The following is a 14,459-nucleotide window of genomic DNA, read 5'->3' on the forward strand; positions in this document are numbered from 1 at the left end:
GACACCACCAGTAGATCTGAAATACTAGTGTTCAGTGGGGTACGTTAAAAAATACTTGCTTGCTTCTGGAGTGGGATTGATGAGAGATGTTCAGTATTGCTATTTCATCTACCAAAATAAATCTATCTTGCAAAATGAGACAATCCCATTTGGGATCCTTTTCAGCAAAGCAGAAATTTAGATTAATAATGTGCTCTAGGGCTGTGTGTTTTTATTCCCAGTTTCTTCTTTTTTTTAAAGACTAATGAATCATATTTAGCTACACAAGCTTGCTTTTTACACATGTTTTTAGAGCCTAAGTGATGAATTTTCTGTTAACAGGGAAACGTAGAGAAAGAAACTGATAGGAAAAAAATCAAGTCGGAGAAAGAAACCAAATCATTGCAAGCTTCAGGTGACAAAGACTCCAGTAAAATGAAGTGAGTATAGAGAAGGAAGATGCCAACACAATATGTGAAACTGAGTTCTTTCTTTAAAAAGGTTTGGATGAGGAATTCTTTCCTCTCTCCTCCCTTCAACTGTGGGTTTATGTAATACAGTGTGTTATGTGAAACTTAGTTTGGTGTAAATTTATGTTTTTTGGCCTGGAATCCACAAGGCAGCTAAAGAAACTTTCATTTATTTACATTTTTTATTGACGATCCAGTTACTATTGACAGCATACCTGTTTTCCTCTCCTTATGGTACTAATCCTTCATGAAGAGAAGTTCTAGGGTTGACTTTTCCTCTCTCACTGATGACACACTGCTGACTTCAGTGTGTCCTTGACAGCATAATTATTACTGATTTACATCAGCCTGAGATCAGAACCAAGTCTTTCATGTTTACATGTTGAAATGGATAACTTCCCTCCCTCACCCAGCAGCCAGAGCCGCCATTCTAAGTCTAAATAGTGCATGGCTCAAGGGACCCAGAACTACTGCAGGAAATTCTTCTGGCCTTTCAGGGCATGATGCTCTTCCCTCTCAAGCTGTGCATAACCAATGTCCCTGTGTAATTTCAGTGGAATTGCCATCTTTCTGATGGGGTACAAATAATAATATTATGATCCTGAACAACACAAAGTTATTAACATTCCTGAGGAATCTTTGCAAATCTGGTTTCCCAGTTGCAGCTGTTGTGTGGGAAGCTTACCTTATTCCCTCCAGAAAAGGGTGGCATTTAGTCTTTTCTAAACTGTGGTGTACTGTAGTTTCTGCTAAGAAACTGCTGCTGTCTATCACCCAAGGTGGCTGAATGTCTTGGTACATGAACTATATGTTTATTTTGTGTAATAATTCAAGCACTTTGGGATCTTTCAGGGTGAAATATAAAAATATCTTTTTTTTCCCAACTTTTATCCGATTTTTTTTTTTTTTTTTTTTGGGTCTCTTTTCTTGCTGTCCCCTACCTCTCAGACTCGGCATTTGTTTTCATTCTTTGGAAGCTGTGCTGAGCTGATTTCATAGCCTTCTGCTTGAGAAGGTTTAGTGTAGTGAAGAAGCCTCACTCATCAAGTCTCCTGATTTCCTTGATGTTTCTATTTTTTTAGCAGCTTCTGATTAGTGCCAACTGTGCTTGTCTTGTTAGTTGATGATCTGTTAGTGATGGACAAGAATCAGGTGTGCATGCTGATAGATCTGATTCAGCTGCTACCTTTGATGTCATCAACTGTGAGATTTTGGCAACTTGCCTTCAGAGCTTGGGTGGGAAGGCAGTGTCTGCTTAGCGTGGTCTGACTCCTTCCTGTCTTAGGTCACAGCTAGTGGTGGTGACTGATCATCTATTTTAAGCAGCTACGTGTCCCACTTGGCACGTGTGAGCCAGTAAGGAGACATGAGCCATGAGGTCATCAGCGGAGAGACCGAGCAGCAACTCTCTTGCTATAATGAGACCCAGATGGTGCAGTGTCTTTTTTTTCTTGCCTGTGCCCAGAGATGACTGGAGCAGGGTGTAGGGACCAGGGCAAATCAGCCTGTGCAGGGCCCTGCCCCCAGATGCGAGGAAGCTAACTGGTTGGAGGGCCGCACCCAGAGGGTGGTAGTGGATGGGTTCTTCTCGACCTGGAAGGACGTGGGCAGCGGGGTTCCGCAGGGCTCGGTCCTCGGGCCCGCACTGTTCAACATCTTCATCAGTGACTTGGATGAGGGGGTAGAAAGCACCCTGTTCAAGTTTGCTGATGACACTAAGATGTGGGGGGATGTGGGTGCACTAGAAGGGTGCAATAGGCTACAAGCTGACCTTGACAGGTTGCAACGGTGGGCGGATGAGAATAGGATGGGGTTTAACACTGATAAGTGCAAGGTGTTGCACATGGGGAGGAAGAACCGGCACCACACTTACAGGTTGGGGAACTCCCCTCTTGCCAGCACGGAGACGGAAAAGGATCTTGGAGTCGTCATTGACTCCACGATGAACATGGGCCAGCAGTGTGGGGAGGCAGTCAAGAAGGCCAACCGTACTCTGTCATGCATCCACAGATGCATCTCGAGCAGGTCCAGGGAGGTGATCCTCCCCCTCTATGCGGCACTGGTCAGGCCGCAGCTGGAGTACTGCGTCCAGTTCTGGGCGCCACACTTCAAGAGGGACGTGGACGATATGGAAAGAGTACAGAGGAGGGCCACTCGTATGATCAGGGGTCAGCAGGGCAGGCCTTATGAGGAGAGGCTACGGGACCTGAACCTGTTTAGTCTCCACAAGAGAAGGTTAAGGGGGGACCTTGTGGCCTGCTACAAACTGGTCAGGGGGGATCAGCAGGTACTGGGGGAGTCCCTGTTCCCCCGTGTGCTGCCAGGAGTGACCAGGAATAACGGTCACAAGCTGGCGGAGGGTAGGTTTAGATTAGATATTAGGAGGCGCTACTTCACAGTCAGGGCGGCTAGGGCCTGGAACCGGCTTCCAGGGGAAGTGGTGCAGGCTCCTAGCCTGGGGATTTTTAAAAGGAAGTTAGATGAGCACCTTGCCGGGGTCATCTGACCCCGGTGCTCTTTCCTGCCAAGGCAGGGGGTCGGACTAGATGATCTACCTAGGTCCCTTCCAACTCTAGCTACTATGAAACTATGAAGCTGGGGCGGGGGGTGCGCCAAGTGGCCAGATGTGAAGCCAACAGCAGCACAGAGTTGCTGCGGCTGCTCTGTCCAGCTCTGTGGGGTCTGGGGCAGTTGCCCTGATTCACCCCTCCCCCGGGGACGGCCCTGCCTGTGCCTGGTCACTAGTGGTACTTAAAGGAGCATGTTCTAGCCAGTGCTTAATCCACTGAATAGATGTGCTTTTTAGTATAGGAGTAGTTTGTCCTTCTTTTCATTAAGAGGGCAAGATGTGCATCTTTTATCCAATGTTCTGTGACTACTGGAATCCTGGTGGCACTGATGACCAAAAATTTATTTTTCCCCTAGCGCCCAGCATGATAACTGAAGTGCCTGTTGGATCTGCCTTTAGCAACTCAGATTATGGCATGGTGGTAGGGTTCTTTTATTCTATTGCTAATGCTTCATGCAACTACCCACTTACTTGGCAGGGTTAATTGGCAGGGAGCCTGTTGCACCAAATCTCTAGCAGCTTAAGGCACCTCTAGTTGGGCTTAGGCCACCCCAGAAAAATGCCAGCTCTTAGTTGGTTTTCATTCATTTTCTGACTATGGAAAAAGAATACAGCAACTTCTCTATGGCAAAGAACTCAAAGATCATTAGTTTATAATTTTTTTAACACTATGGATTCTTATTTGAAATTGTTGGCTTGTGCTAACATTGAGTGACACCTCTGAAAAGCTCTAAAGGTACCCCCCAGGGTGCCTTGGCACCCTGTTTGAAAATCTCTGGTTTAGACACTTTGTGCCATTTTGGCAACTTAAAGAAGCTGCAAATCCAACTTAAGCATTTACACAAGTGAGATGTGTAACTGCTTTGCATTGTAGGAGTAGCGTGCAACTGCCTGAGTTTTCTGATTATCTGGGCCATGATGATCACAGCATTTTGTAAACTACTTAAAAGGCAACTTGACTGAGAAACAAAACTCAGATGAAAATCTCCATCTCAGCAGTTTTGTGTGAGGTAACTTAATTGGCTAGTCTTTAGAGCATTCAGTTTAATTCTCTCAACTCATGTAATAGGAGATGATTTCAAGTGATAAATATGCATACTGCTAAATTAGAGAAGTAAATCACTTCAAATAAGCAACATGCAATAGTAGTGTGCACTGGTCAGGGCATCCTTTCATAAAGATACAAGTCTCTTAATTGTAGATATCCCTGGAGAGTGAAGGAAGGGGAGGAAGATGGCTGTGTTTTGAGGAGTGTGTTACTTTTAAATTCCAAATTGTTCACTTGTAAAATTTTTCGTTTAATTACCAATCTGAGATTTTCTCTGTCCTTGTTTCAAAAGTCATCTTCTGCATCTTGTTGACAGTGGAAGGTGTGTTCTTTGTATCACCAGAAAGTCCCTAAAGTTTCCTCTTGCTTTTTGTGGATCCATTCTGTTAGTCATCTCACATGCCCTGCATCTCCAGCTGAATAAACATAATCATTGCACCATATAATTTAATTTTCTCAAAAACCCTATAATACACACCAAGTATATCCCAAGTGATAAGTTCATTTCCCATCTCCAGAGTATCGAAATGTTCCTATGAAGTTCAGAAGAAAGATCTCCTGTTGCTGCCGCCACTACCACCAGTGTCTCCTGCACAGAAGCCGGCCAAGATGGCACAGAAGAGGCACAACAATGAGTGTAATGCCTGTTGCCAACTGCCTGCCACAATCAACAGCACTGCCAAGAGCAAGAGCAACCACAAGGATCCTTCTTCCTTTAAACACAAGAAAGTGGAGGAGAAGCATTATGAATACTCCAAGAGCAACAAAGTAGGTGAAATCTGTTAATGGGAGAAGATTTCCTGCTAACAGTGGGGGCATTGCAGGTCTCTTCGGCTTTTCGAATGTTAAAGGACTGCAGTGATTCTGAAGCCCTCTGAATGGGCTTTTAGAAACACATTTTTTTATTACCTGGTTTCTATGACCTTATGTAGCAGAATCTTGCTAACTCAAATCTTAGTCCTTTCCAGAAAGGTATAAAAGCAGAGCCTGGAGTGAGTTCTGTTTATTGAAACTTCATTATTTCAGGAAGTATACTACTTGATTGCTTTATGCTGCAACATCTTTGCTTTTATGTTTTTCACTTGCTAGTTCACAAAAAGCATTAATTTGCCACGGGTCTTTAATTACTATGTGAATTTTTACTATGAAAAATTCACAAAAATGCCTTTTTAGGAGGGATATATGCTGATTGAGACTCCACTCTTTAACAGCCTCAGATGTTCACCTGGCCTGATGCAAAGTTGGGGAGTCATTTCATTGCTTTTGGGAGGCATTGGATCAGGCCCAGGACATTGTGTAATGTTTAAGGTTTTTTAACCTGATGCCACCCATGAATTTTCCTGCCTACTTTTACCCAGCCAGGGATCAAATACAAAGGAGAATGAATAGATTTAAAAGATAGGTAAGAGGATCACATTTTAAGTCATGGCCCTGTTTTTAAGGCTCCCCAATTTCATTTTTGGTAATGTGGGTGCAGTTTATGTATCCAGAATCAGTACACTGGAAAAAAAAGACTTTTGGTCACTTTTAAAAGCAAGTCTTGCTGTCATTTAGGCTCTGGACTTGTAGTAATCGTCATTACTTTTAAAATTAATGTTTCACAGGAGAGTTCATGAGTCTTGGGTTATAAAGTCCAATTACCTTGCAGTTTGTTTGTGTGTGGTCCTGGTTCATTTTATTTTCAGAAAGTTTGGGGAATTTCCATAGCCAGTTTTACATTTGCATTTTAGCTCTGTGTTTTTTTTTCTGGAATTCCCATTGGTAACTTACCTTCTGCTATTTCAGCTGCTGCCCCCTTCTTCCCCCTCCCCCACCCCCCATGTTCCCCCAGTGAGAAGGTGTGATTAAATCACTTGAATTGGTCTTATTAGTACCTGGCTTTGCTAGAGGCCAGGAAAAGTATTGTTAGTAGCCTTCGTGCTGCCTTAGCTTACTAGGTCATTGTCTTGCTAAACGCAATCCTAGTTTCAGTATTGAGGAAAACCTGCTACTTTGTTTTTCCACCCTGCAAGAAAATACCAAATGGTGTTCAGCAATCCTGTGTTAAACCAAGTTTCCTCATCACTGGTTAAAAAAAATAGGGAGAGTGAAGAGAATATGTTCTGGGATTAATTAAACATTGTTTAATTTGGGAAGTCAAAGCTTTTGAAGTGTCTGATCACAGCTACCTGACCAGTTTCCTCTTTTTCATGGTGGTGATTTTCCAGGGATATGCAAGGGACACCACAAATCCTTTCTCAGTGCCTTCTTTGCCAAATGGTACCTCCAAGCCAAGGAGACCTCAAGTAAAGATTGAAAAGTAAGGGAATTTTTTTTAATGTCTTCCTTGCTCCAGCCAGGTCTTGTCACCTTTCTATCCTCTGAGGTGCTTGACTTTTATGTGAGACGCATGGTTTCCAGTTTCCCCTTTCTAGATTCTCCATGGTGTTGCCCCCCACATGCATCTTGGCTCTCGCTTCCTGCTATTTTATTTGTATTAGATTTCGATTGTAGGGCCCTTAGAGCAGAGGTTTAACTACTTCTGTGTATTGGGAAATTACCATTTGTGTAAAGATTATCATCATTTTAATACATATAGAATCGTAGCAGAAGCCCACATACCAATAACAGCATGCTTTTTGAAGGAGAGTAACATTACTAATTGCCCCTTCCTTTAATTTTGTCCTTCTTTCTCCTCTCCTCCATCCCCAATTCAGACCACATCCAATGGAATATCACATAGAGGAGGCCAAAAGGTTGAAGCACAAAGCTGATGCAATGGTAAGTCCTGCCCATATTCTGGAAATATTAAAGAATATTCTAAATGAACCTTTGGCTTCATAGTGTCCTAATTCACAAAAAAGAGGGTCATAATCTCAGTGTTCTTCCTATGTGTAGCTACTGGTGCTAGATTGTCTGAGGAAATCCAATTTCCCAGGATCAAAGTGTTTCAAAATAGACTAATCCTGCATGAAATTCAGTTGTTACATTCAGGTCAGAAACTTACAAACAGATCTTTTTCATGTTCCTGTAAGTATTGTTGGCAAGGGTCCAATGTTGCCCTTGCTTTTCCTTCAGCTCCCCACATATCTAAAAAAAAAAAAAAGGACTTTTTATTGTCCTTGCTACTTGTGGCCAGTTGGAGTTCCATCGCAGCCTTGGCTTTCCTGATTTGCTCCCTTCAGGTGCGGATAAGTGCAGAATATACCTCCTTGGAGGTGGGTCCCATCCTCCATCCTTTGTAGGTCTGTCTTTTTAGATGCAGGACTGCCAGTTCTCTGGAAAGCCAAGGGGGGCTGCTGTGCCCTCCTACCTTTCCTCCGAGATGGAATAGCCTTAGCTTGTGCACCTAGGATCGCTTCCTTGAGGAGCAACCACTCTTCCTGGACTCCCCTCCCTTTGGGGTCATGGTCCCTTAGGGCCTCACTGACAAGTCTCCTGAGCTTGTCAAAGTCAGCCCTCCTGAAGTTGAGGACGTCTGTACTGCTGACCTACTTGACAGCTTTTCGGCAGATGATGAAGGATCAGCTCATGGTTGCTATCACCCAGCTTCCTTTCGATTGTTCGGTCACTGATTAGATCATCCCTGGTTGCCAGTACCAGGTCAAGCAGAGCTTTGCAGGATTTGAACTCCAGAAACAGTGCCCACCACACTTTCTCAAAGAGGTGTTTTGTTTAATAATATGTTTAATAACATGATTTTTCTCGATTTCCACCCCCCCCCCCCGGGTTTTTCTTTTTTGCTATGAATACAATCACATTAAGAGTAATGTTTGCAGAATTCAAGAGCTTAAGTTTTTTCCATCTCTGGAGTTGCTTTTTTTTTAAAGCATTAGATCCAAGTAATTTGTTCTCACTTTACAAGCTTCAGCATTCTTTTCAGTTGTGAACCTAGATTGATTTGTAACCTAAAATTGACAGATGGCATTTTTATTTTCGGGGAAGAGTGTAGAAAATCAGCCCAGTGGCTTCTGGACAAGAAGATTCTGGCATACCTTGGAAAGATGATGGGGCAAGCTGTTAGCTTTGAGGACCTTGCATTCTGTCTCATGCAAGTTCCAAGCCTTACTTTGCCAAAACAGAGAACCTTGAGATTAGAAAAGTACTCAAGAGTTAGAAAACCCTTCTAGGGAAAGGCAGAGTCAGTTGTCAGAAAGTGATATGGGAGGTGGGATGACTTTGGGAGAGATTCTGCAAAGGGCATCTGAAGGAGATGGACTTTCTCAAGCTCAGAGAATGGTTAGGCTTTGGGAAAACAATGACAAATGTGCAACTACCTAAGGACATAAGAAGTCCCATCCTGGGTCGGACCAGTGGTCCATCTAAACTAGTATGCTGTCTCCAACAGTGGCAGAAGTGGATGCTGTAGGGGGAGCATTGAACTGAATAGATCTAGAACAGTGGTGCCCAACCTTTTTGCTTGGTGGCCCAGATTGGCAGTGCCTGGTCTGTCCCTGGGCTGGATACAGCTGGTGCTCGCAGTCTGTCATCCAGGTGGACATTGCCTGGCCGCATGGAGGGAGTTGGGTGCAGGCTGGCCTAAACACAGCCCTGCAGGGAAAGGAGCTTGACCTGGCCCCATGGAGAGGGAAGGGGGCATGGCCAGGCCCCGATCCAGCTTCACAGGGGGAATTTGGTTTGGCCCAGCCCCACAAGGGAAGGCGGGGATCATAGCTTGGTTCTCACTCGCCATGCAGGGAATGGGGTTTCAAGATTTGGCAGGGGGGAGGGTGGCCATATTAATAGCCACCACTTCCCTGCTGCAAAATTTCTCGACCCATGGGGATCCCTGCAGGCCAGATGCAATGGTGCCATGGGCCACGTTTGGCCCTTGGGCTGGAGCTTGAGCACCCCTAATCTATTCTAGAGTGATCTATCCCCTATCCTGTACCCTCTGTGCCTGTGACAGATAAGTTCACCAAACAGTGTGAGAGGTAACTGGGCTACACCTATTCTCCCTACCTTATGTCCCTGTGGGCAGATGGACACCATGCCTGTTTAAAGTGACTTAAAACAGCTCCTCCTAATCTGTCAGTAACCACAGAAATACAGAGTAGTAGCTTGTTGGTACCAGTACCAAGTGTAATTTGATAGAAAGTGGGCATATTCTCCCCTCTCCTGGGATGCAGCCTGAGAATTGTAAAGCCGAAGAGAGATGACGGTAGTGGTATGTGTCATGCAACATATGCTTTCATGAGGGACCTAGAGGACTCTGTCCTGTAAGTATGGCAAGACGATGGGAATAGAGAGGTTTATAGCCATGTGCTCTGGTCTAATGGCGGTGATATGCAAGGTTCCCCACTGGAAAGACTACAAGTTGAGGCCTTGTTTGGAAGATGTTCCCATGGGAGAGAGGATGGGTAAACCATTTGCCCCAGACCTGTCAGAGACTGTCACTGGGGCCAAAGTTGGAAGCCTCTGCTTCATATTCTGAAAAATCCCCCCCGACTTACTCCTCTCTCTCAAGCCATGCATAATTAAGGAAAAAGAAGGAATGGATATGGCAACAGGTGAGTTGAGAAAAAAGAGCTCCATTTGTAGCCTAACAATGCACACCTTCTTCCGAACAGACAGACAAAGTTGGAAAGGCATTTCAGTACTTGGATGCTGCCCTTTCCTTCATTGAGTATGGAATTGCCATGGAATCCGATGCATTAACTCCAAAATCAGCTTATACCATCTTCACAGAGACCATAGATCTCATCAAGTAAGTGTAACACCACAGCAGTAATGCATGTTTTTGTTTTGCTATTATTTATTTGTATTATTGGATTGTGGTAGCACCTACAAGCCTCCCCATCATGGGACCAGAACCCCATGTCATTGTGTGTTGTCCAAAGAAGACTGTCCAAAGAGCTCACAATCTCAATGCACCTTGGAATTTGGCTTGCATTTCAGTCTTGATACCTTTAAAATGTAGATGAGAACAGGAGCAAGGAAGATACTCCTTCATCTTTCTTAGATAACAGTTTGGTTAATTTGTAAAGGAGTAATCCAAGGAAAGTTGTGTAGCTCAGTGCAAAATCTTTGCAGTTGAATTGGAAAAAAGTTTATCCAGATATAGAATGTCAGTGTTAGGTGAATATTTCCCAGACTTAATTCAGCTTCTTTCCTTGAAACTGGTTGAAGAGGCCATTTTTTTCTTTGTTATAACATTTTTGTTAAAGTAGTTTCTTGGTTTTTATGAAAAATGGAAAAATATGTCAAAAAAGCTTTGAGTTTTCCTGGTTTCCCTTGAAAACTAGGAATTCAGGTAAAAAAAACCCAATTTTTTTCACAGCCATCTTTATTTTGGCTACTGAATAAAAATTTCATCTGCCGTATTCCTTTCTTCCTGATTTCCAAATTTCCTTCTGTTCTTCACTTTGGCCTTCTCTTCCCATATCTCATTTATATGATATCTAGTTTCAATAGACCACAAGTAAGGCCAGGAACAGTTTTCATACACCCTTCTGAAGCAACCCCATGTATGAAACACCTGTTAAAGATAATGGAATTCCTCTCTGTGGCGCAGTTACAGGGCTGGTCCCTTTAATTTATTGTTATAACTTAAGCTATCCTAGATTTGAAGGTTGGTGGGACAGTAAACAGTTGTCTTTTCATATGCCACAAGATCAGCAGGCTGATTTCTCCAGTTTCATCTGGTTCTTTATGCCCTTTTTCCCTGCTCTTCTTGGTCTTTCACTCATTCTTCCTTCTATACCTCCTTGAATGCTTGGTGTTCTCTCAGTGGTCCCCTTCTACTTTAATCATTTGTCCAAAAAAATAACGTTTTTCTCCTAATGGTGTTAAGGCCTCGTATCCCTCCAGTCTTCTCCAACCCCAGTTGTTAGATTTCTTTTTATGGAATTCTCAATATCTTTTGATGCTACTGCATTTGAAATGTTTCTAGTCTCTCCAAGGTCCAGCTTTTGAAGTCATAAATATGTCATATAAAGTCTGTTTTTTCCCCTCAAAGTTTTCCCCTCTCTCTTCTTCCCGATCCTGTATAAGTTTATCATGACTAATATCCTTTGAGTATCTGATTTACATAAGTTATATCAATGAATGACTGAACTTTTGATTCTTTAACTCACTCGGGCTCTTTTCCTTCTCCCAGGCTTGTTTTTTGTTTTTTGCTATGGTCACTGTTTTGTTTTTGAGATATTGAGAGTCCAGTCATCTCTTGCTGTATGTAATCTATTGACCAAATCCTGTAGTACCTCAGGCAGTTAACTGAGGCAATTAAATATATTGTCTGCTAATAATGGAGGCCCTCCTATAAAGCCTTCCAGTAGTACTTTCTCATTGCTACCTTTGCTAGAGTGCTAAATAGATGATGGTGATAGTATGCATTCTTGTCTTACACTTTGCATGACTGCAAAACACTCTTACATTACTTTTGCAGCTTCTGTAGCTGACTTGATTATGATAGAGCTCACACAGTAGTTCAACTAAGTGTGGTAGATATCCCATCTTGAATATTGATCACCATAACTTATCATGTCCCACTGAATTAAGGGCCTTAGTGAAGTAAGAAAAGTATGATAGGTATCTCTTAATTTTACAGATGAAGAAGTAATCACAGAGGGGTGATGTTACCAGCTAAAGGTCAGACAATGAGTCAGGTGGAGGGCTAGGAATACCCCTGATTTTGTGTCTGATCCAATGGGCTCTACCAGCTTGTCACAAATGTGCTGTATCTATGGATTTAGGAACTGCACTTCCTTAGTTGCTGAGCATAGCTTTCATTTTGGTTCCTTATAGATTTATAATGACGTTAAAATCCTTTACGGACTCCTCAGCATCTGCACATGAAAAAATCTTTGCTGTTTTATGGTAAGTGGCTTTTTTCTCTACTGCTTGTGTTTGTAGCTAAAACAGATTAATTCAAAGACTTTTTGTTTAGTGGGATGAAGGGTTAAGCTCAACTGAAATTGTGCTTCTGTGGAAAAAAATGGTCAAGTCAGCTCTTACAATTTTTTAAGCTAACTGGAAATAGCAGGAGTCAAGAAAGCATAATTATTTAAATAGAAGGTAGAATGTCATGTGGCTGGTGCAGATTTTTGAGCTGCATAATCAAAACCATAATTGAACTTGCTCAAAACAGCTCTAGATATAGGCCGGTAGCACCTGTTGGAAGTTGTCCATTATTTCCCATGATACTGCAGGCATGACCTATAGTCCTATACTATACTTTTTTTTTCTTCTGAGGTGATCTTCTCAGAGGCTATTTGTGAAACCCCTGGGGGAGAAAGTACAAGTGTTCTCCAGTTTACAGTAAAGTGCACATGTGTGCGCACGTGCGTGTTCCTGCTCTGCAAGATTTAATTACTGCTGGAGGAGCATATATGTACCGTCACTGACTCCTTGTTTTTGTTCACAGCATGCGCTGCCAGTCCATTCTGCATATGGCAATGTTTCGTTACAAAAAGGACACTGCAATAAAGTATTCCCGTATCCTCAATGACCATTTCAAGGTAGAATGCATTGTTTAATCAGTTTCCAAATAGGCAGTGGAAAAGAACTCAGAGTGTCTGGTGTAAATCAGTGTCGCACCCAAATGTAACTGGCTTCTTTCTTTGCTACAGAGCTCTTCCAGAATCACACAAGCGCCTTCTCCATGTGTTGCAAGGTATGATTTAATTTTTTTTATCAAAGTGCCCTCTTGCTTACGCAAATCAGTTGTAGTAGCCTGTATGTTTGAGTCTGAGACTTTATTCCAAGGCAGCTGAGTGCACTGCATATCTTCCTGGCTAATGAGCTAAACCAGTGTTCTTAAAAGTAGGAGTATTTATCTGCTGCTTATTTCTTTCCTTCCTCTCAGCTTACATGGAGAGATTTATTTTTCTTAGCAATAACATATATCTGCTGTAAATTATACAGAACATTACCTTATCAAAGGATCAGGGAAATAAAGAATGTACAGTATGTAGCTTTTAGAGCCCCTCTTATTTTGATCCTTGTCCTGGGTGACTGGATACAGAGGACAGATGAAACCTGTTGGATTTTTCTCCTTTTGGACGCATCTTCCTTTCCCATTGTCCTGTTACCCTCTCTGTAAACCATGCTATATCACTTGTGTTAATGTGTTGAGCTCTGGGTTTCAGCTGTTGTTTTTATTCTTTTTTCCTCATTTGTCCACCTGTTAGAACTTATTTTAATAGGAATTAATGTGTGGCTGATTATTCATGCTTTTTGGTCATTTTTCTGTGGCTCTGAGAGTTACTGTAAATGTAGCAACATAAAAGCTACTGCAAAAATTAACACAGAACAATTTTTCAACCAGCTAGCTGTTGAGCTAATGCAAGTACACATGCAAATCAGATATGGCCCAAAGAGCTCAATATGCATCTAAGTGACAGATCATAAGTAAATATTAGGCGTGTGCGAAGTGGGCAGTATTCGATTCAGATTCAGCCTGATTCAGGGGACAGTGATTCGATTTGCTGATTCAGTTTATTAGACTGAAATGTCTTGCCACAAGAAGCTCATATTGCCTGATTCTGGGTGGCTTGTGAGAGCATAAGTCAGAACTGTATACGTATCATATGCACCTGGCTCATGAGGGCTGAAGCATGTTCCATTATGTAAAAGCGATTCAATTTGGGCAAATCTGAATCTGAAGATTTGATTCTGATTCAGATAATCAGCAATTCAGCCATAGACACAGCTTTAGATGGTTTTCCTACATGCCTTGAGGTACCAAGCGTGGCTTGTGAATGCTGAGATGGTGGAGCAGATGGCGAATCCCACAGGAGTGTGGGGGGAGTGGGGGTCCACTTCTGGTCCACTTCTGGGTCTGCTGTCAAGTGCGTGTGGAACCTCTTCTCCCCCAGCTTGGTGATCTGCCACAGGGGGACCTGAGTGCCCCCCCCAGACCCAGGAGGCACCAGTCGCTGATCTAGGGGACGGGGGGAACCTGAACCTCCGAATCAAGATGAATCTCCTCCAAATCAAATCAGCAACCAAGCTTTGCACAACCCTAGTAAATATGGTATTTTATGCACACACGATTTTGGCAACTGCATGCATGAGCTGGATGTCCAGCTACATTCCCCTTTCAGAAAAACTGGTACCATACATGTTGAGAGAAGCTTCAAAAAATTAATTGCTCCAACTGCTATCTATCACAATAATGTTTATTAGACTGAATACTCCCAAGGTAAGTAATAGAAACCCCCATTACTTGAGTAATGTAAAATTAGGCTGGATAGAGCAGCGTAAAGTACACCATAAAAATAACCTGGTACCTTCTCTGGAGGATGAGCTAGGTGGTGACATAGTTTTGTTCCATCACTAGCTTCTGTGCTAAAAGTGGATTTACCAAGTAGTGGCCAGATATATCCTAATACCAACAAGCTATAAAAATAGTCCAAAATCCAAAATGGGTGGACCATGCCTGCATGAAGTGGAATTTGTTAGCCAAAACCTT

The 14,459-nt window shown here is 42.7% G+C and overlaps 1 protein-coding gene across 3 annotated transcripts in view; it reads left to right on the forward strand.

Moving 5' to 3' along the window:
- AFF1 (ALF transcription elongation factor 1) overlaps positions 1–14,459 on the forward strand; it is a 204,397-nt gene that overhangs the window by 182,531 nt on the left and 7,407 nt on the right. For all 3 annotated transcript variants that reach the window (XM_090037027.1, XM_090037026.1, XM_090037028.1), the window contains 8 exons: positions 322–419; positions 4,585–4,834; positions 6,274–6,365; positions 6,763–6,826; positions 9,616–9,752; positions 11,792–11,863; positions 12,411–12,504; positions 12,616–12,659. In XM_090037027.1, the coding sequence (XP_089893153.1) occupies positions 322–419; positions 4,585–4,834; positions 6,274–6,365; positions 6,763–6,826; positions 9,616–9,752; positions 11,792–11,863; positions 12,411–12,504; positions 12,616–12,659 (851 nt within the window). The remainder of the gene's footprint in view (positions 1–321; positions 420–4,584; positions 4,835–6,273; positions 6,366–6,762; positions 6,827–9,615; positions 9,753–11,791; positions 11,864–12,410; positions 12,505–12,615; positions 12,660–14,459) is intronic.

Source organism: Crocodylus siamensis, chromosome 2 (assembly GCF_052110815.1).
Source record: "Crocodylus siamensis isolate JL-2025a chromosome 2, ASM5211081v1, whole genome shotgun sequence".
Lineage (NCBI taxonomy): Eukaryota > Metazoa > Chordata > Crocodylia > Crocodylidae > Crocodylus > Crocodylus siamensis.